Below are 21,837 nucleotides of genomic sequence, written 5' to 3'. Positions count from 1 at the left end.
GACATTTTCTTCTTTAGATATGCCAATATTCTCTGCTGGCATGACCTTGGAATCCCTTCTGCTACCATACTCAACATAGGTAACCAAGGTAGTACAGAAAGTCTTATACCACTCTCAGTGTACGAATTAAGACATGGAAGCCTACTGAACTTCAAGAACTTAATCTTTCACTGTAATACAGTAACCATATATAGGAAAGTACTCATAACTCTTAAAACCCCATGCAGAAAATAGTTAATGTAGACTTCTTGCTTTTACTTGCATGACCAAGCCCTTGGTCAGCCCTCCAGAAGGCAGTTCAGCCTAGTCACAAATGGTTATTATAAAATAAGTCAGGTTTTCTTTCTTTGTATACTTGTGGTAGGAGAAGGTAAATTGTGGGTGGACATTTAGACTGGCAAGGTTTGGCTTTCAAGCTTGCAGGCAAAGGTCAAGTGCTAACTAATCTTTATGTATGAACTCTAGCCCAGCAGGCCAGAAAGTATCAATGATTGGTGAAAGGCTTCCCTAAGGTTAGATACTGGGATCAATCCATTTCATAAATGGCATGGAAGAAATCTATAAGTAGGCACTACATAATTGCTTCTGTAGTTGTCTATGTGTAAAATTCCAAACAGATAAGAAGTGTTTCTGAGGTCAGAAAATTGTGAGTTGACAGAAATGTTTGTTACACAAAACTCAAGGTGTCCTACTGTTAGAACTATCCAACTGTGTCTCTCCTTTAAATGTTTGTGTATGTACAACTTCAGTTATAAAAATCACTATGGGCTTTTCTCAAGGAAGCAGCTTTGACCAAAAAGTCTACAATGCTCACTTAATTATGAAAGGAATTAGTGATACTGCAGGAAATATTCCACCTGTATATAAAATCACAGTGTATTAAAAAACTTGAGAAGTGATTTGGTTGAGCTCTATATGGACAGATGGATGGATGGGGAGGAAGGGAGGGAGGGAAGGATAGTTTTATGGGTGGATATAGGAAGACAGACAGATAAATAAAAGTCACAATAATGGTGAGGGTAACTTAAAAACAAAGAAACCAAAAACAAAAACAAAAAAACCTACCTGAATAAAGTTCTAAATTATCAAGGTGGTGGAATTTTTGTTACCAAAAGAACAAACTAAAGACATCAAAACTGGTACTGGAAAACAATAAAAGATACAGTAAAATTTTTAGAATTATGAGGGAAACAGATCAGATACTGTAGATCATCAGATGATAGAATTCTGTAAGAAGCTGAGGGAAGAGAGTAAAGGCAGAACAAATTAAAAGACATTTTGCTTCATACATGGAATCACAAAAGTTTGTAAATACCTTTGTTAGATAAATTCAGATCTTTTACTACATCTGAGGTAAGGGAGAAAAATTATATTTCTTTTCTTTTCACAGCGCTGTGACCTATTCTGGAATCCATCTGCTGAAATGTTTTATAGCAAATATAACAGGAAATCTTAACTAATGGTATCCATTAGTTTCAAAGATGAAGTTTCAAAATTCTTTGTGCCACTGGAATTCAACATCTAGAAAAATTTAAATATTGTTTTAAATGTTGTGTATCAGTAACTTGCAGAAGGATCACTTCAGCTTTAAAACTTGCATCTTCCCCAAACAAGAATGATTTGGTGCGTGGGGGACAGAAGATTTATAAATAATTATCTGTTCAGTAGAACAAATGCTAGCTGATTTTCCTATTTTAACAAACTCACAAGCAAGAACATATTTTTTTTTAAAAATCCATAAAATGTAAACCTATTACTACTATGTAGAGAAAGGTTTGCCATGTTATTTATTGGGCCTTTATCTTTTAAAGAAAATGTCTATCACGTATTTCTCAAGTATTAAAATGGACTAAATAAAAGTAGCTGCTTTTCCATTAAACATTAATAGGTAAGTTGAAGGATAAATACTCATGTGTATTTCTGTAATTAATTTTTAAAGCCTTAGTTAAATATTGAAAAAATTATTCTTGGTAAAACTTGTCAGTCCATGTTGGAACACCAGTAATTTCTGGCTGGAATCATTCACCTACAGGTGAACACAAGACTCAGAATTGGAAAACAAGAAATTCAAGTTCCAGTTCAAGTTCCAGTTCTAACATCTATTATACCTAGGTCTTTGGGGAATTACTTGGTTTCTCTTAAATTCATTTGTAACTATAACCACACAAACTATTAAGATTAAAATAGTATTACATGAGGTGATATATATGAAGACAGCTACATATTTATAAACTCAAACCAACCAAGGAATACAGCAAAATTCATAGGTATTTATCACAAAACATTGTTATTACAGAATTGGTATTTTCTCTAGTGAAAAGCAAAAAACAAAAAATGACCTTTAAGCAAGATTAATTTGCAAAGAGAAAAGAGATAAAGATACTTAATCCAAAGGAATATTAATGAAATAGAAAAATATTTGGCTGATAGTCCAACCCAGGTTTTATAATTCAACCTAAACTACTAACCCACTCTGATTTTTTCATTGAGGGATGTTAGCCACCAGTTTCTTTGAACTGTAAAAATTTATGATTATTGAACAAAAATGCCACTTCACATTCTGAAACTTAAACATAGGAACACTGATTAGCTCAGTGGAATCACGTCAAAGTAAAAGTAGCAGCAAGACTGGGCCTTAAATCATAACTCTAGAGACCTTTCATTTTATCTTCTAAATTAGAAATTAGGATGTTTCTTGGGATAGTAGGTACTTGAATATTAACAACTGCCAGCAAATAAACCAGGCCCTGTGGGTAACAAAGCTATACCACACCAGTTTTTCTCTTACTAATTCATCTTCATTTCCCAATATGTAAAGGAAATACACTGAGTACAAAGCCAGTTAGATGTTGATCACATTTCTAGATTGTCATGAATACAACATCCTTGGTATTGTCCTGGAGTTTTTGGTAATTTTTCTTTAAAAGTTATCAAGAAAAGAGATTTATGTTGGCTTATGGTCCTGGGGGTACAAGGTTGAGGAGTCTCATCTGGTGATGGCTTTCTTGCTAGCAGTCCCTAGGCTTCTCATGGCAGGAGATGGAGTGTGCATGTGAGTCACTGTTCATGTTTTAAGGTACCAAGTAGCTACTTCCACTTGTCAAAAAGCCAGACAGAATACAGGCCATCTTAATACTAGAGGTTAAGAACTTGGAATTAAAACAGGATGTTTAATAGGGCTTCAGGAGAGAAGCTAAACCAGTGTTTATTTCATTGGCTCTGGATTTGGGGCCACTGCAGTCAAGATCACCTGGGCTCCTTATTAAAATAAACGTGCAGATTCTGTCCCCATCCCTGGTCCATGTTTATCAGTCTCAGGGAAGAAGCTATGATTCTGTTTTTAAATAACCCACCAGTGATTAAAAAAAATCTGAAAAGTTCAAGAACCACTGGCATAGATAAGTGAGAAAATGCAGAAAACGATGGAAAGAACAAAGATTTTAAAAAATGCAAAGGACATACAGAGGAAAAAAATAGGATAGCTGAGGAAAGGAAGGATGCAGAATATATATGAGGGCACTGTGTTCTTTTCCTGTCTCTGTAACAATATAAAACTTAAGACTACCTGAGAAGCATATTAACCTAATTCTAGTTAAGTCAGTACATTTGAACAGTACCTCAAATTTCACATCATTATTTGGAAATAGATGAAGATTTACCCTCTCAAAGCAATTGTATAAGCATGTACAAATACCAGATAATTGCATCAGCACCTAATTACAAACTGATGACTACCCTTATTCCTGGGTATATTTTTGTGTCTCCTAATACTTTCTCCTTTACTTCTTTGTTATCCTGTTGTACTTCACATATAACCACAAGCCACCTTATATCCATTTTGGAAAAAGGTTTATTTGGGGGAAAAAAATCATTAATTGGCACCACCATTAACAATAAATAAATAACTGAAAATCTCTTGGAAAACTACAAAAACATTTTAATATGCCCTCCTGTGAGATAAGGTGAACACATGAAAAGAACTAATGGTTGTGCCTAGTCTCTGGTAATAAATACAATTAATGACAAAACTTTTGAGTCTTTTGATAATACTGTCTTAATACATAAACAAGACAGCACAATTGTTGGAAGCTACAAACATTGATACTTAGAGGTGGACTTAGCTACAACAGAGTCAATGAGACTAAGTGACCCTCTAGGGTACTTCCTTGCTACTATCCAGCCTCACTCCCCATTTACCTTAAGGCACAGAAGTTTTTGCAGTTAATTGTTCAGGTCTTCATTCCCTGGTAAATCATAAAACTATTCAAATTTTCAGGGACCTATCAGGCCCAGTCAAGGAGTTAATTTGTTTTTCAAGGGCAGGCTATGACAGACTTTTCATCTTAACACCTAGCATGTAGTCAAAGCCAAATAAATACTTGTTGATAATGGCACAAAGCAACTATAAATGTTTACTGAAATGAACTCCTGTGTGATGTTACACAGAAGCAGATCCTCTGAGACCAAGTAGGACATCCAGGTCTCAGAAGTTCCACTTAAAACAGCAGAAGACTGACTCAGCTTGTTAACTACTTGAAAGTCTCACATATGAACATCTAAACTCCCATTAAAGCAAAAATATCATCAATGTCATCTGTCTCCTTAACAGATCCTGGCATACTGTCTTTGTTTATTTGTATTTTTATCCATGAATCACTTTCATTTCCATTTCTTCCTGTGAGGTTTTCAGGAATCTGTTTCTCCTTAGTTTGTTTGACAGGACTTAAAAGTTTGCTACTCAAGAGCTGCTTACTGTTAGGACTGGGATCAGTTCTCTGAACTGTATGGCATGAGAATCTCCACTTAGCACTGGTGTCAGTAGCACTCTGAGAAGAGAACTGCTGTATTTCCTTCAGATGAGTTGACTGTAACTTTCTCTGTGGTTTCCTTTGTCTCAGTAAAAATTTATTCTGTGATCTTCTTTGTCTCAGAAGATGCTTTGAAGTTTTGATACCTGAGCCATGAAGAAGACAGTTACTAACAGACGTTTTTATGCACTTTAGTTTCTTTGGCAAACTAAAAAACAAAAAGAAGAGTAAAGTCAGAGCTTGTTACAGATGCAAAATAATTCTCCAGCACTTTTTAAATGTTTCTTTTCTACTAACTTCTACCCAAAAAGGATATAATTTATTTACAAGTCTTCTCCCTCTTTATAATCTTAGAATCATAACAAAAAAGTAAGGAAATTGGAGTTTCAACCCAAATCTATCTTTTCAGAGCAAAACCTACCCCTGATTAAGATTAGGCAAATGTGTCTTCATTTTACCTTCAACAAAAATTAACTGCTACAGCTACCTAGCACAGTAGAGTGGCTTATTGATGAACTGTGTCCTCATAACATATCAGGAATGGAAATGGGAAAACATCACAAGTGAAAAAAAATCCATCAGTACACAGTTATCCATATGTGGATAAGCAACTCATGTTGACGCAAGAAATGAACAACGAAAAAGGAATCAAAGTGCAGAGAGGGTTCATGAAAGTTGAGAACACAGGGCCTCTGCCACACACAAACTGACAGCCTTGAGCTTCCTGAAATGCAATCTATAGCATGTCATCTTCAAGCCTGCAAAATTCAGAATTCAAACAACTGATTTTAAGAGGTGTTTGTCTTCTGAATAGGGTACACTATCATATTGTTCACCAATGCTTGCTGAACTGCCTCACTGATAGCCAAATTTTAAATATTAACAAAGGTCTAAACCCCCTACTCCACCTCCTTCCTTACTTTTAAAACAAATAAACATTTGAAGTAATCCATAATCCCTGTTTCAAAACTATTTTCTTGTGTTACTCTAAGCAATGACATTTAACTGAGGAGAAGGTGGGTGGGTATAACTCTTGTATTGAAATGGAAAGAGAATGAATAAGAACAGGAATTAGAGAACCTGCATTGAGTTCTAGATCTCCAGTACTTACATCTTATGCAAAATTCTCCATTTCCTCATCTACAAAATGAGAATAACGCTGCCTACCTCATGGAGTTATTATAGAAATTAAATATGTTATAGAGTATGTTACAAAAAACAGCTGAAGAGGACAATATGAAAGAGGACTGCACTTAGGGAAGTATAGACTATAATGATTTAACCAATAAACAATTTTGTGACTGTTCTCATTAACTCCTTTTTGGGAGGGGCATTCAGAGCTATCCCCTTCAAGCAAGCTGATAAGATCTTTATTTTTTTTCTTTATAGATTTTATTGTGCTTTGCAATTATACATAATTGTGAGATTATGACATTTTCATACATACATACAACAATTTGATTAACTTCAAGTTACCTCCCCTTTCTCATTAGCTTTTAATCATTATCTTCTTTGCCTCATCTAACCCTTGACTCTAAACCCGATCTTGAACAAAAGGCCTCTCTCCATCTCTAGCTGTTTCCAATCCTAGCATAGATAACTTTGAGGTGACTACAGACCTTCATGGGATCCCAGTGTTAAGACCCTTCCAGTACATCCCTAGGAATACTCAACAACTTCTCCCAAGGATCTTTTGTGAGAACTTGCTACAAAACCCCCATTACATACAAAATTTTTTCTAAAGCAGAAACATCTTTTTCATAATTTTTCAAATAAACCTTAAATTTTAGATAGTTACAGTAGTTCATCCACAGGAACCAGTATAAAGCACTGGATAGACACGTCTGTAACTATCAGTAAGAAATTATGGTGCATGATAGAACATTTATTGAACATAAAAACTAGTCAGAGTGATGACTGCCTCTATGAAGGAGAATAAAGATCTTTATACCTATCTGTGTGTGAAACTGTTAAACATGAGCATCTATTTTTTCAGTAAAAATAAAATCCCTTAAGTATCTATAACTTCATGGAATCCTTCAGGCAATACTGGCCTACAATCATAAACAGTTCTATGAGTGTAAAAAATCACAGGAAAAGAAAGCCATCAATACATGGGGAGTAACTCCTGTGAACACCTAGCCTGGCCCTGATGCTGGCAGCCTGGTGTGGGCCTTGAGGTGGTCTCCCACTCCTGCTCTCACACTCTCATCCAGCTGCACTGTGTGCAGAAAGGCCACCGTCCCACTAAAGCATGAGCTTCTTAAGGACAGACTAGTCTATCTCACTCAGCTGTGTCCCCAGGCTTTGCACACCAGACATTCTTAACGCGTCCTGAGTGAATAAATGGGAATAATAAGGAGTATTAGTGAGTAGGTCCAAGTAACCTGTTTATTTTCTTTCTCCCAATGATATAACTATGCCCATATGACAAAAGCAACAAATGAAATTGCAATATGAGTAGATCTCACTCTCAGCACTACTAGAACTATCTAGACATCCCGTTGTAAAGAAGAGACTTGAACATATACACTTTTGCCCTGAGCAACAACAGAAAACGTAAAGAAATATAATATTTGTAATATCCTTACCTATAACCTTGAGCTTCCACATGTTTAAGCCTGTTACTTTTAAGAAGTTTGTTACCCAGAAAGGTAGCCTGAGCCTTGAGTTTTTTGCTCCTGCACCATGTAATTGCCATTTGGATTTCTTCAGAGAGTTGTATGAAAGTCTTGGCCTCTCGGAATCGTTGCACAAAACTTTTGGCTTGAGGAGTTCCTATCACTTTCTGAGAAGAATGTTTCGTTGGCTTCAGTTTAGACTGAGAACATTTTAACTCAAAACCAGTCTCCTGAAATGTGAAAAGATAAGGAAAATAAATATGGCTTGTTAATGGCTTGTAAATATATGACAAGAAGGAAAGCTGACTCAATCAAAAGTCTAAAATAATCAGTCTTTTTAAAAGAAAACTTTTTGCTGCATTCTTTTGTCTTAAAAAACTTAATTTTTTTTTTTTATCCTCTGCTCCTAACACAATTTGATTTTTTTTCCTCCTCTGTATTAAGACAGTTGACTTAGATGGACCTAGGAAACTCAGTATAAATATTGTAGTACACACATCAACATACACACTAGAATGAAACTCCAAATAGTTAAATAGTGGTCAAAGCCTAAGAGCAGAAAAATACTTATTTCTATCCCCTAAGTAACCTTCTTCAATGATGGGTCAGAAATGTTACACTTGAGGATGGGGGGATGTGGAGCCTGCAAAGTGTGCAACAAAGCAGACCTACCAATCATTTAATTAACATATAGTGAACATGTTAAAAATGCTTAAGCCAGCAACATTTCTATTTCACTTAAACCATTTTCTTACAAGGCACCTTTATTTTTTCAATCCCTTCTTTCTGTATGTCAAGTCAAGTTTGGATTTTACTAACTTCTAGTACTTCCTGTGAAAATATGCCACCTACTGAGTCTGCTTCAATCCTCCTTTCAAAGCTTACCTTCTTTCCCAATTTCCCACACTCAACAAGAACTTAAAAAGGAAATAGAAAATATAAAAGTTAAGACCCATCAACATTTTGTTTGGTGATCAATGAAATAAATTTGCCCTTAAAAGCAAACAGCATATTAGTGCCAACAACTAAAAATGTGGTAATGATTACTCTTGAATAAGAAGGACACCAACTAATCAGCTTCAAAACCAGCTCATCTACAAGCACATGGACAAGATGCAGAAGTTTCAAGGGTTACAAGGCACCATAGCTCTCTGAGTCAGAATTGAAAAAAATATTTTTGGGATTGGAACAACTGGAAAATATACTGCCTGCACCCCAGCTCTTCCACTTATTCAGTGTGTGGCCTGAACAGTTTAATTTTTCTATGCCTCAATTTCCTCATCTGAAACATGAAATCAGTAATAAGAGCATCTACTTTACAGTACTTTTTAGAAGCTTGCATGAGTTAATGTTTATAAAGCATTTAGAACAATGTCAGACACAGAAAATATTAGCTATTTATTTTTTATCCCTCCCTCTAACATGAATTGGGCAGAATATAAACATAATCTGGAGTCCTTGTAAAAAGTCCCCCCCCAAAAAAAAAAACTGTGACTTATTAGAAATGATTGAGAATTATTAAGTAGAATGGAAGAAAAAATCCACAAATGAAACCAGAAGAAAGACATTTTACAAAGACAAACGACAGTAAAAATAGTTATGGTAAAAAGGGTTGACACTGACGTACTTATCTGTTAAGTTCAGAACAAGAAAAATTTATAGGCACTAAAGAGAGGAATCATGTTAAAAGTTTGAACATCAATAAGAAGAAAAGCCTCATGAGGAGGATGATGACAAAAATGATGACAGTTGCTAATAATGTCCAACACCAATTAAATGCTTAACCACACTACAGACCCACTGAGCACTTTGTATGCATTAAAACTATCCAAACCCTATGAGGTTCATACTATTATTACAGAAATTCAGGTATGACAGCCAGGGAACCTAGTATAAACCAAGTTCTGGATTCAAAACATCTGTTTGATTGCAAAGCTCACCCAGACTCTGAATCCATACTTAAAATAGATCTTATGATGTTCAGAATCCATACTTAAAACAGATCTTATGGTCACTTTAAAGTTCTAAAGAAATTCCTACTAAAACATTTCTGAAGGCATTCTATTAACTGAATTAACTGAAAGCATTAAAAAATTCCCTGCCTCTATTCATTCAAAAACATACATATAAACACTGATGTGGCTGTGTCACTGAAGTATGCTGATTTTAAGTCCTTTGGGTATAAGCCAAGGAGTGGGATAGCTGGGTCAAATGGTGGTTCCATTCCAAGTTTTTTAAGGAATTTCCATACTGCTTTCCAGAGTAACTGCAACAATTTGCAATCCCACCAGCAATGTATGAGTGTACCTTTTTCCCTACACCCTTGCCAACACCTATTGTTGGCCGTATTCTTGATAATAGCCATTCTAATTGGAGTGAGATTAAATCTGAGGGCAGTTTTGATTTGCATCTCTCTAATTACTAGAGATATTGAACATTTTTTCATATATTTGTCAATCAATTGTATATCTTCTGTGAAGCGTCTGCTCAGTTCCTTAGCCCATTTATTGATTGGGTTATTTGTATTTTTGGTGTTAAGTTTTTTGAGTTCCTTATAAATTCTGGAGATTAGTGCTCTATCTGAAGTGTGTGGTAAAGATTTTTTCCCACTCTGTAGGCTCTTCATATTGCTAATAGTTTCCTTTGCTGAGAAAAAGCTTTTTAGTTTGACTCCATCCCATTTGTTGATTCTTATTTTTATTTCTTGCACTTTGGGAGTCTTGTTAAGGAAGTCTGATCCTAAGCCGACATGATGAAGATTTGAACCTACTTTTTCTTCTATTTGGTGCAGGGTCTCTGGTCTAATTCCTAGGTCCTTGATCCATTTTGAGTTGAGTTTTGTACAGGGTGAGAGATAGGGGTTTAATTTCATTTTGCTGCATATGGATTTCCAGTTTTCCCAGCACCATTTGTTGAAGAGGCTATCTTTTCTCCATTGTATGTTTTTAGCACCTTTGTCTAGTGTGAGATAACTATATTTATGTGGGTTTGTCTCTGTGTCTTCTATTGTGTACCATTGGTCTACCTGTCTATTTTGGTGCCAGTACCATGCCATTTTTGTTACTATTGCTCTGCTTCACTCTTCCTTCTAAGGATTGCTTTGACTATTCTGGGTCTTTTATTTTTCCAAATGAATTTCATTATTGCTTTCTCTATTTTATAGCAGCTCAATTCACAATAGCTAGATTGTGGAACCCACTTAGATGCCCTTCAATAGATGAATGGATAAAGAAACTGTGGTATATATACAGAATGGAATATTACTCACCATAAAGAATAAAATTATGGCACTTGCAGGTACATGGATAGAGTTGGAGGATATCATGCTAAGTGAGATAAGCGAAACCCTTAAAAACCAAAAGCCAAATGTTTTCTTTGATAATTGGATGCTGATACATGACAGGGAGTAGGGAAGGGTAAGGGAAGAATGGAGGAACTTTGGATTGGGTAGAGGGAAATGAGGGGAGGGCAGGGGCAGGGGGAAAAAAAGATGGTAGAATAAGACAAATATCATTACCCTGTGTACATGTATGATTGCACCAACAGTGTTACTCTACATCATGTACAACCAGAGAAATAAGTTGTACGCCATTTGTGTACAATGAATAAAAAAAAAAAAAAAAAAAGCATACACATAAATCCTACTCCACTGTTTATATCCAGAATTTATTCCCTGTTCTTAGTGAGTAACATCCTTTACAAATTAGCAGAAATCATAAGATGTATTAAATTAAGCCAGACAAACCTCGGTAACTTTGTGTTTCAGTTGTTTGCAGAAAGACCTCACACCAAATCCTGTCAACTCTTCTGTGAAGGTAGAAAAATCACAGATACAAAATTTCAGGCATGCTACTTTCAAATCTCCAAGATATTCTTAAGTACACGACATTTCTTGCCAAGTTACTACAAAAGAAATAAAGTGAATAAAGCAAGCAAAGAACTATGAAGGAATAACAAAGAACTTTAAATGCTCAAGCTTGTAAAACATAGGTGTAACTATACCTCTCTAAAGATAATCAACGTGGGTTAACATTCAGAAGTGATAGAGATTTTCTTTCAATACAATGAATGACTACATCATGCTTTTAAAAGTTTTATTTAATTAGAATATGTCCTATATCAAACAACTTACCTTTGAAGACATTCTTTACTGGCTGTCCAAGATCCACGTTATTCTGTATATTGGTCTTCATTTGTTTAGTTTTTTTGGAAATTCTAAGTAAAGTGTCTTTGCTGGACTTTGATGAATGTTCTTTTGTTAAAAAGAGTTTGTTTAATAACTTAGCTACTCCTTTTGCTGCAAAAGCAGTAGGCACTTTTTTCTTAAAGACTTCAAGATAAGGCTGTCCTAGAAATTCAGCAATATCAGAAGGAAAGGTAAAATCTTTGAAGTAAGGCATGGGTTGACTCCTAGTGATCTCTTGAAGCAATCCAAACAATGGCTCATATAAAGAAATCAATCTTCTTAAAACCCCTTTATAGAGAACCCTAGAAAGAAGCAGGAGCTCACAGATTAGCTAGTAATTACATAATCAACTATAAGATTCAAAACTGAAAACAAATGGTTATCAAGCTCTACCAGTATAGATTAAAAAACAACTACAACACCACTGTGGTACATATTTGCAAGTAGTTGTATTAATCCAGCAAACAGAAAAAGTACAAAATATTACTCAAAAACAAAATATTACCTAGAGAGCTATGTCAAAGGATGCACATAAAAATTTAATGGGTGGTTTTATTTTAATGCTGAGATTTTAAGCAAATTTCAAGTTCTTCACATTTTTATGTTTTTTTTTTAAGATAAGCATGTATCATTTTTGTAATCAGCAAAAGTTAAAATCACTTTTCATTACAGAATAACAAATGTTAAGCATTTTAACAATATGATAGTAATTCAAATGGTATCCCTGATTAAGAAAATCAGAAAAAGCAAAGTGATTAGAAATAGTATGATACATTGTATACAACCAGAGAAATGAAAAGTTGTACTCCATTTGAGTACAATGAATCAAAATGCATTCTGCTGTCATATATAACTAAATAGAACAAACAATAAAAAAAAAGAAATAGTACATGATATATCCAAGTTAAAACATCAAAGCAAGGTTTTCAATCACTGAGTGCAGAAAGAATTTTCTACATTTTTCAGTTTTCTTACATTCAAATTAGAGCTAATGAACCAATTCTGAGTCTAATTATCCATCAGATCATTTTCACAATATATATTGAGAAATTCAAGAGAATGTCTCTTTAATTTGCAAATACTGCTAGTATTCTTTATACCAACCAAACAGGCCTCTAAAAACAGTGGTGTTTCAGGTGGAAGGAAAATCTAGAGCACACGAGGAATGTCAAATTGTATTTCTAACTTTCATTAAAAATTAGAAACTAAGTGGCAAAAAGAATCATGGTATAACCAGTACAAGAATATTATTTTAAACAACCCTGTGGCACATGCCTGCAATCACAGTGGCTTGGGAGGCTGACACAGGAGATGACAAATTCAAGACCAGCTTCACCAACTAAGAGAGGCCCTAAATAACTTATTGAGGCCTTGTCTCAAAATTAAAAAAAAAAAAAAAAAAAAGGACTAGGTGTAATATAAAGCCGATACCCCGCCTCCCAGCCACTTGTCAATCTGCGCTCTGCCCGCCTCCTATGGTACAGGAATTTCCGGCCTCCCAACCACTTGTCAATCTGCGCTCTGCCCGCCTCTTACGTTACAGGAATTTCCGGCTTATGCTGCCGCCATTTTCCTGCTTCTCACTTTACGTCCTAACATGCTAAATAGCTATTGGTTCATCAGTCAGCTTGCAAGTATTCTCCTCCGCTACTGGTTCCATCCAGCCCGGGAGATTCCAATATCTGGGAGAAGTGCACATGCCATCTTCCCTTTTTTCCTTTCTTTTCACCCTGGAGCGGATGTGTTAGTTGTCCGCATAATAAAGTTTCTTGCGTGAGGCCTGTGTCTGTGGTACATTTTTCTGGGAGCTACTGGCGAGCCGCAACTGAGAGGAGCCAGCGGGGGGCAGTTCAGCAGGAGTGCACAGCAGCAGCTAGAATCACCGCGGGTCCCAAGCTGATCATTTTTTTTTTCCTTACACTAGGGATGTAGCTCAGGGATCAAGTGCCCTGGGTTAAATCTCCAGTACCCAAAAAAATAATAAAAAAATAAATTGCAGTGCAATCCCTGCCACCATTTTTTTTATTCCAAATCCTAGTTCCTAGGAATTTGTTTGTTCAGTTGTTTAGTGTTGGGTTGAATCTTGTGGCTTCATATTCAAAGCCTACTCTTTGACATAATCATCAGAACTTTGCTTCCCAATCTACCAAAATAAACTGATCAGATGAAGAAAGGGACTCCTGTACCTTCAGCATCCCATTAAAAAACAATATGAAATGAAACTACATGAAAACTACTAAGAAGAAACCTTGATTGAGGTAGAGAAATGAAAAAGAAAGGGCATGTACATACCACAATCTGCTCACCAGCCCAATCATCACAAGATTCAAAATAATAAACTCTTGCAATCCTAGATGTTTCACAGTTAAGCTGGAGAATTAATTTAAGGTGGGAAAACAAAATGGAAGTAATCTGTTTTGCAAGTTACAGTTATAAAAGAAGAAACAAATTGGAAGTAAAAAGAATCTTCGTGAAGCCTTAAAACATGTTCCACTTAATGTCACATAAATATAAAAATATAGTAATAAACACTCCATTATTAAATTTAGCTTCTAAGATTAAGAATTTTCTAGCTGTCAGTGCTCTGAAGACAATATGTGCCAGAGAGAGAATGACTGGCATGGCTATATCCACCAATTACCAGGAAAAGAAGGCCAAGAAGCAAAATTTTTGGAATTCCCACAGGTTATAACACTTATAGAACCCTTGCTTTTAAACAGAAACACTGTTAAGTAGGTCCAGACAATGCCCACTCACAGGAAGTTATTTTAGTAGATTCAAGGATACAGAAATGCCTTGCAGCAGCAGTCCAACAAGCGGAGTAACAACTTGCAGGCTCCCAAAACCTTCATCAATACCATTTCCACCACTGGTTGGCTGGGGATGACACATGCTTTGGTAGATGCAGGCTGACATTCACTTGACAGAAACAGAAGAGTGTATTATTTCATTTTTAAACACCAAGTATTTCTATAACAGTTTTCAAGAGAAGACTCACGTTAAGCTCAAAAAGTTATACTCAATAATAACCAAACCATGTTTCAATACAGCCTACTGTGACCCAGCTTTCAAAGTCACTCCAGTCTCTCCCACAGACCAACAGCGGGAGAAGTACTATCACAAACACAAGGTGCCCCTTATCAAAACAGCTGAGATATAATTGGTTATACCCCAACACCAAGCAGAGAAAATCTAAAAGGAAATCATAACAGGACATCAAGTTCCCAGCCCACACAACGCAAAGGGATGGATCACCCACATGGAAGAAAACAACTCAAATAGATCTTCAATTGAGTCTTCCAAATTCATGTTTTTCATACGTTTTAAACATTGTTCAACCTGAAAAAGGAAGAGCAGCTCAAGTTAGAATATATATAATGCAGTCAGGATTCACTCATATGACCAGGAAAGCAAAGAAACCTTACTCTCAAAGTATGAAAAAAAGCTAAATACCACAGAATACCTTTTCTTAAAAGGTAAAGAAACCCAAAGCCCAAAACAATTGCTTCTGGTTACAAATATGGAATTTATCCAACTCAACAAACTGCTCAAATACAATAGTGATTAAGCAATTACTATATGGCAGAACATGATAGAAGGAGCCAAAATGAGTATTTATGATTTTGCTGAGGCAAGATGATTTATATTAGTGAAGCTATTAAAACGAGGTATTAAATTATTAACTACTAAATTTCAAAAGTCTGTAAAGTACCACAAATATGAGAAAAGTGACTTAGTCACTGAACAAATGTTATCTTAACAAGGCATGCTAGAAGATAAAGTAGTATGAGACATTTTCCAATTTCTAGTAGTAAAAATAAGATGACATAAAATGTTTAACTAAATTCTAAAATAAAAATATACTTTATTTAAAATTGCAATTCCCCCCTCTATTTTTTCTCCATAGCACTTATCCCCACTGACATACCATTATTGCTTATCTGATTAACTGACTGATTCATTATCTTTCTCTCCAAAATGCTCTGTAAGTTCCACACTATATTTTGTCCATTTTGTTCACCAGTGCAACCCAATTCTTAGAAGAGTGTTGAGTAGGCACCAAGTACCATTTTTTAATTTATTTTCTAAAAAATGGCAAGAGCTAAGCATTATACAAAAAGGTCTAAGAGTTCTGTAACCATCAGAAAATTCCACACAAATGGTATGCATGGGACTGTATCCACAATTTAAAGGCTATATAGATTTGGATGGGTACTGATACTGGCAACAGTAGTGAAGCCAGAATTGGGAACAGGCAGTTAGTGTAGAAATAGGAGATCAGGTCAAATAGAGGAAATGAAGGTGGTGAAAGCCATCTGTCTCTGGAAGTTGGAGACTGCCCTGGGAGAATGGAATATCAAAGATCTGCAGAGCCCATTGATTACCAAATTTACCTGCCTTTGTCAGGGACTACAGACAAGGAGATGCTAATTGATGCCCCCCTGGGCCCTTGACTGGATGAATCACTTTGGCCCTCCCCCTACTCCATCTGCTTCTCACTTTTTACATCTCACCTGCAAAACCAGGCCTAGTCTTGTAGGCAGGAAGGAGAGATAAGGGTGGAGAGAACTGGAGAACAAAAGAGACCTTAACCTATAAAAGATACAGGGTGTGCTCACTTCTTGGGACTTCAGAACTTCAGCCATGGCTCCCTTCTCCCCCTCGGGAGAAGTCTGTATTGTTACTACTTTTAAATAAAACCTGCTTAATATGCTTGCCTTGGCGTGCTTCTCTAGTGTTCCAACTTCAACATTAGAGGGAGCAAAGAGCAGAACTCATCACCGGAAAACGGTGATATCAGTAGTATCTTGCTGGAGTTACATGTATACTACAATTTTGAATGAAAGTTAAGGATTCTATCTTAACAGCAATTTTCAGAATAATAGAGGTAACAATCCTTAAATATTCTAAGATCAGCTCCTATCTTTTTCAACTTTTATATTTGGACACCATTCTTTGAGAGAGGTAAAAATAAACCAAGAAGATAAGGTACTTGGTAAAATCAAAACTATGATTCAAGAGACAGGACAGGAAAAAAATTTTTTTTGAAAACTTAAGCACGAAGAAAGAGAACATGAAGAAACATAAGTCTTCCCACACTCAAGGAATTGTCACACAAAAGAAGAATCAAGAATGTACTTTTTTGTGCTCCATTTAAGTAAATGTTAGAGGCTAATCCCAGCACCTTGCTTTTGAAGAGAAAAAAGATTACATCCCAATATGTGTGAAAGTTCTCTGTAAACTGTGAAATGTTAAGCTGATACAAGGCAGCAGTAGCAGTGACAACAGCAGCTGCAACAGTGAGAGGCAGCATGAGACAAGTTTCCTGCTGAATGATATGAGGAACAAATACACAAATAACTGTACCTCAACACAGATTGTACTAAATGCTGTAAGTAGTGCAAAGGAAGCCCAGAGAGTAAATACTAAAAAAGAATTCAACTTTACTAATCATCAGAAAAATGCAACACAAAATGGGATTGCCATAACATACACTCATGTCATACCTTAGAAAGAAGAAAAGTATCACTGCCTGGGGGCTTAGAAGACAAGAGCCTTTCAAAAGAGGGAACAAACATGGTAAGCACATTAAGAATTAGGTTGGCCAGGCATGGTGATACACTCCTGTAATCCCAGTGACTCGGGATGCTGTGACAGGAGGATTCCAAGTTTGAGGTCAGCTGCAACAACTCAGCAGGACCCTATCTCAATTTTTTTTTTTTTTTTTTTTTTGGCAAAGGACTGAAAGGACTGGGGATGTAGTTCAGTGGCACAAGGTCCTTGGGTTTAATCCTTAGTACTACTTTAAAAAGCAAAAGAAAGTTCAGATTGGCTAGAACACAAGAAACTTGAAGGCCCGAAAGAAGCCTGAGCTAAGGAAGTCTAGGTCATAGAGGACACCAAATGAAGGAGTTTTGTCTTTATTCAGGACACAATGGAGAATTGTTAAAAATCAGAGTTGTTATAGGATGATTAATAACCTGGTTTTGGTAAATTGAATAAACCAAAATGTAAACCAGAAGACTAGAGGAGAAAACATCAGTTAGGATAATAACTATAAGCTGAAGTCTAAACAGGAAAATGGCCATTAGAACTGAAGAGGAGACCAGATACAGAGAAAGTTCCAACTTTTAAATTGGCAGGGAGGGCTACACAAAAGGAAGAAACAGAGACAACAGAACGCCAAATTTTTATGACTGGGTGATTATTTACAACCTGGAAGTCAGGAGGAGAAATATGTTAAACCTAAGAATTAACAGTTTTGCTTTTGGATTACTTCCACTCAGATAAAAGCTATGCTAGGGAACTTTTAGGGAAAGACCATAATCCCAGATCTTTCTCTGGTGAAGAGATCTTTATTCTTTTTGCCTTAAATAATGGGAGGAGAAAGTATGAATCTATAAGATTGGAGACAATGTTTGTCTTTTTCACTCCTATACACCCAGAACCAAGCACAGTGCCTGGCACAAATAAAGTTATAAACAAAACTTGTAAGGTGATTCTGTCATACAAATAAAGTGAATAAATAAATGAACACATAAAGAACACAGCTTAAGAGTTTCTACTCTGTGGTGCAGGCCAAGCTCGAGGACTCAATTTTGTCTTAAGCTCCAATAATTACATGAAAACACTGTATACCAAAACTTGCTATATATTCCAACATACTATTCATTATATTATGTGCTCCATAATAAATGAACCAAAACATTGTTCTTTTTAGGATTTTAGGATTTAAATATGCTCAGATAATTGTTTGTCAATGTCTGACACCTTTGCCTTGATCAAATCACTTTATCTTTGAAATGAGCAAAGACACTGTTATATAGATTGCACAAAATAAAAAAAATTGAAAAGAATTAAACATATGTCCTTTCAAACAAAAAATACTTTTTTGAAATTATTTCAGGAAAAATAAAATAAAATAAAGGCACACATTTAACTGTTGGCTACAGACCTATAAATCACAAATAATTTACTGAGTGTTCCATAAAAACAAAATAGTAAGAGTGTAATCTACATCAAATAACAATCTGGCTATTTAACATAGGCTTCCTCCTCACCTGCTTGAGGGCCAGATGGGGTTTGTGGCGACCCATTCTGTTGTGATTGCTATAAAGAACTGCACATAACACATCTGCTTCTGCATCTAAGGTTTGGCTCTTCAGCAATCGTGTGACAAGATGACATTCTTTAATTACAGCTGCAATGCAAAGGTCTAAAGCAGAGACATTTAATAAGACTTGGTGTGTATTTCTACATTAAGGATATTATATGAAAAATACATTGGAAGAAACATCTTTCCTTATTTGCTTTAAAGCAATCAAACAAAATTAATATAGTCAGCCTCAACTGTACAATGAAGGATTCTAAGTATATAAGTTGAAAAATGATGACCAATGATTTAAACTCTAAGAAATCATTAAGAGAACAACTGTTAAACTAGAATACATATATCTTTACATTGCACTTTACCATGACTTAAGTAATCTTTCATCTGAATACAACCACTCATTTGGTGTACATTTTAAATACCTTGAAGGTGGGCATATCTACTTCTCTAAATCTCCAATTTTGCTATGCATGTAAGCAAAACAAAATGGATAGATTCACAGCTTTCAAAGGCAAAAGAAACTGTATTTGGATATCACTTTTAAGAAAGACAAAAGCAGGGCACAGTGATCCATGCATGTAATCCCAGAGACAGGAGGCTGAGGCAGGAGGATGACAAGGTCAAAGCCAATGTCAGTAAATTAGCAAGGCCCTACTCAAAAAAGAAAAAGAGCTGGAAATGTTGGTCAGTGGTCAAGCAATCCAGGGTTCAATCCCTGGTCCAAAAAAAAAAAAAAGACAAGAATATGTAGTCAGTTCTTTGTATTCATTGGTGAAATCTGTGTATTCAACCAACCTTGACAATATTTGGGGGACAGTCCATCTGTACTGAATATTTATAGACTTTTTTCCTTGTCATTATTTCCTAAATAATACAATAAAAAAAACTATTTACATGACATTTACATTGTATTTAGGTATTATAAGTGATCTAGAAATGATCTAAAGTATGGAGAATGTGTGTAGGTTCTATGCAAATACTGTACCATTTTATATAAGGAACTTGAGCGTCTGTAGATTTTTGGAACTCAAGGGGTTTCTGAAGCCAATTTCTCATGTAAACAGAAGGATGATCATATTCAAAAAAAGAAACCACCACATCCACCTGAAGTTGTTATTAGTTGAATATCTGACTGAATACCAGTGCCCAGAGGTTTCCTAATCTGCAAAGGTGCGAAGTAAAGGAAGTCAGTTGTTCTACGGCTCTAAGGGAACACAAGCACTCCAGGTGGAGGTTAACACAATGGCAGTTTTCTACAAAATATGCAGAATTATCTTACTGTTCCAAATACTCAAGACAGTTTAGGCTACCTTGGAGATGAGGAGTGAATTGCTCAATTTCCCATGCCTAACAGGAATTCTATTTTAAGTTTTTGAATAGAGGAAGGAAGATTAATCTGTAAACTGGGAGGATGGATAGATGGGAAGGGGGGGGTGTGATGATTTATTCGACAGACTGTACTTGACATTAATAAACCTTATTAAATTTTTCTATTAATGTAATTTTAATAATTGCTATAATTTGTCTACCGCCATACTAATACAGGGTACCAAACGGTTAATCTATAATATAGACTCGCATTCCTCAAGGCAGACTTATTTTTATTCCCATAAGAAAGTGACCTTAGGCACAAAAAGGTTTAATAACTCTCCCAGACTCCCACCTACTACTTCCTACTGCCAAAACCAGCAATACTTCGCGTTACTAACACTTAAGTTCACAGAGCACTCTCCTAATTTGCATCAGGACATCCATCGTGCTGGTTAGAAGTAGGGGAGACAAATTCTTGTTTCACAAAGAGCCAGAGGTCCAGCAAGATTGCGCCTGGAGCCCGGAGTGCTTGGGTGACGACCCAGCTCCTCCGGCCGGAGGGGGTAACTCAAAGAGCACGCTCCGGTGGCCTGAGCCAACACTGCCTGTTCCCAGGCGGCACTTGAACCCAGCACCAGTTGCTGTGCGCTGGGTGCGGGGCTGGACGTTGGCCCTGGGCCCCTTGAGCCAGGTTCTGCGTTAGCACGTGGGTTCACTGCAACAACCAGAACCCGAGGCCACAGGTCCCCTCTGCACACTGCCCCGCGCTGCGGGCAGGCCCGCGGCGCCCTGCGCCCCTTCCCAGCGTTCCCCGGACTCAGGAAGTCCCGCCCCACCCCACTTGCGCCGGCCGGCCCGAAGGCTCCTTCGGAAACGTCGGCGCTCCCTCGCCCGGCCACTCACTCACTCAGGGCGGTGCCGGGTTCCCGCACTGTCACTGTGCTTTGACTCCCCGCCTTGGGGATCCTGACGCGGTTCCACGGCTCCGGGCCCGGCCGCATGGCAGCAGCCATCTTGGAGCCGGGAAGGGCTTGCGGTGGGCGGAGCTGGGCGAGACTAAGTGGAGCGCAGAGGAGGGGGGTGAGGCCAATTCGGGAGAAAGGGGCGGGGCGGGGCCAGGAGCCCAGCTGCAGGCGGGCTTTACCGTGGGTCCCTAGTGTGGGTTGAGGGGCCCTTGCTGCATGTGACAAGACTCACTTGCTGAGTCCTCAGCAGGGTAATTTTGCTCACCTTGCATCAGAGGAAGAGCACTCTGAAGAACATATTTGAGAAGGAAGAGGCTGGAGACATGGAGACTAGAGAGTCTATCATAAATTCTGAGGATAGAAATGTTGAAGGCCCGAACCTTCAAGCACCTGCACTGGAGACTGAGAATATGACTTACGTAGAAGTCTATTATTTAGATATTTACGTGTCTAGGGTGTCTTATATATTTTCATCTTGCATTTGAGAGATGGTATGCAGAAGAACCAAATTAGATAGATGGCAGGAATAATGAGATAACTATTGATATACTGAATTTGAGATGGCCCACTGACTGTCCACAAGAAAATGTCCAATTCACGAGTTGAATAAATAGCTCCAATGTGATTAGAAAGGGAGGAAATGGACGTAGTGGCTATAAGATAATGTGTTTTAGAAACTTAAATGAGAAGGGAAGACAATTTTTGTCAACAGCTACAGAATCAAAAAGGGTTTTGTTTTGCTTTTTTTCAGATTTTTAAGGATGATATGTCAATCTGGAATCTGCCAGTCAAGCAGAAACAGTAGGATATGAAGATATTTGTTAAAGAAATTGGC

General features: G+C 36.8%; 2 protein-coding genes across 6 annotated transcripts in view; one reads left to right on the top strand and one right to left on the bottom strand.

The window, feature by feature from the left end:
• Window positions 1–21,837, top strand: part of Gtpbp8 (GTP binding protein 8 (putative)) — a 42,295-nt gene that overhangs the window by 9,004 nt on the left and 11,454 nt on the right. The window contains exon 6 of one of the 3 annotated variants that reach the window (XM_047563645.1): window positions 1,391–7,889. The exons of 1 other annotated variant lie outside the window; for it this stretch is intronic. In XM_047563645.1, coding sequence (XP_047419601.1) covers window positions 1,391–1,456 — 66 coding nt within the window. In that variant the 3' untranslated portion in view covers window positions 1,457–7,889. Of the gene's footprint in view, window positions 1–1,390; window positions 7,890–21,837 lie in introns of those variants that run through there. One more of the 3 variants, XM_047563643.1, reaches the window with a different exon arrangement.
• On the bottom strand, window positions 3,833–21,077 carry Nepro (nucleolus and neural progenitor protein). 3 transcript variants are annotated; one of them, XM_047563640.1, is made up of 9 exons: window positions 20,945–21,077; window positions 18,677–18,831; window positions 14,875–14,954; window positions 14,403–14,534; window positions 13,908–13,985; window positions 11,562–11,917; window positions 11,175–11,236; window positions 7,400–7,659; window positions 3,833–5,016 (listed from the first exon to the last, which is right to left on the bottom strand). In XM_047563640.1, exons 1-9 carry the CDS (start codon window positions 21,048–21,050, stop codon window positions 4,557–4,559), a joined length of 1,689 nt encoding a protein of 562 aa, XP_047419596.1. In that variant the 5' UTR covers window positions 21,051–21,077; the 3' UTR covers window positions 3,833–4,556. The 3 variants fall into 3 exon arrangements, with proteins under 3 accessions (XP_047419596.1, XP_047419598.1, XP_047419597.1); XM_047563642.1 differs by lacking the exon at window positions 20,945–21,077 and adding an exon at window positions 19,712–20,795; XM_047563641.1 differs by lacking the exon at window positions 20,945–21,077 and adding an exon at window positions 19,522–19,698.

This window comes from Sciurus carolinensis, chromosome 9 (genome assembly GCF_902686445.1).
Source record: "Sciurus carolinensis chromosome 9, mSciCar1.2, whole genome shotgun sequence".
Classification (NCBI taxonomy): Eukaryota; Metazoa; Chordata; class Mammalia; order Rodentia; family Sciuridae; genus Sciurus; species Sciurus carolinensis.
The sequence above is the reverse complement of the archived record's forward strand: the minus strand, read 5'-3'. Positions and strand labels throughout refer to the sequence as shown.

Bases quoted from the DNA above. Each gene is read 5' to 3' on its own strand.
- Nepro (XM_047563640.1), bottom strand. From the start codon at position 21,050: ATGGCTGCTGCCATGCGGCCGGGCCCGGAGCCGTGGAACCGCGTCAGG. The intron at 18,832-20,944 runs GTGAGTGAGTGG...TCTCTGCTTTAG, and splicing joins GGAACCCGGCACCGCCCTGA to ACCTTTGCATTGCAGCTGTA. The intron at 5,017-7,399 runs GTAAGGATATTA...TTTGTTTTTTAG, and splicing joins GTGGAAGCTCAAGGTTATAG to TTTGCCAAAGAAACTAAAGT.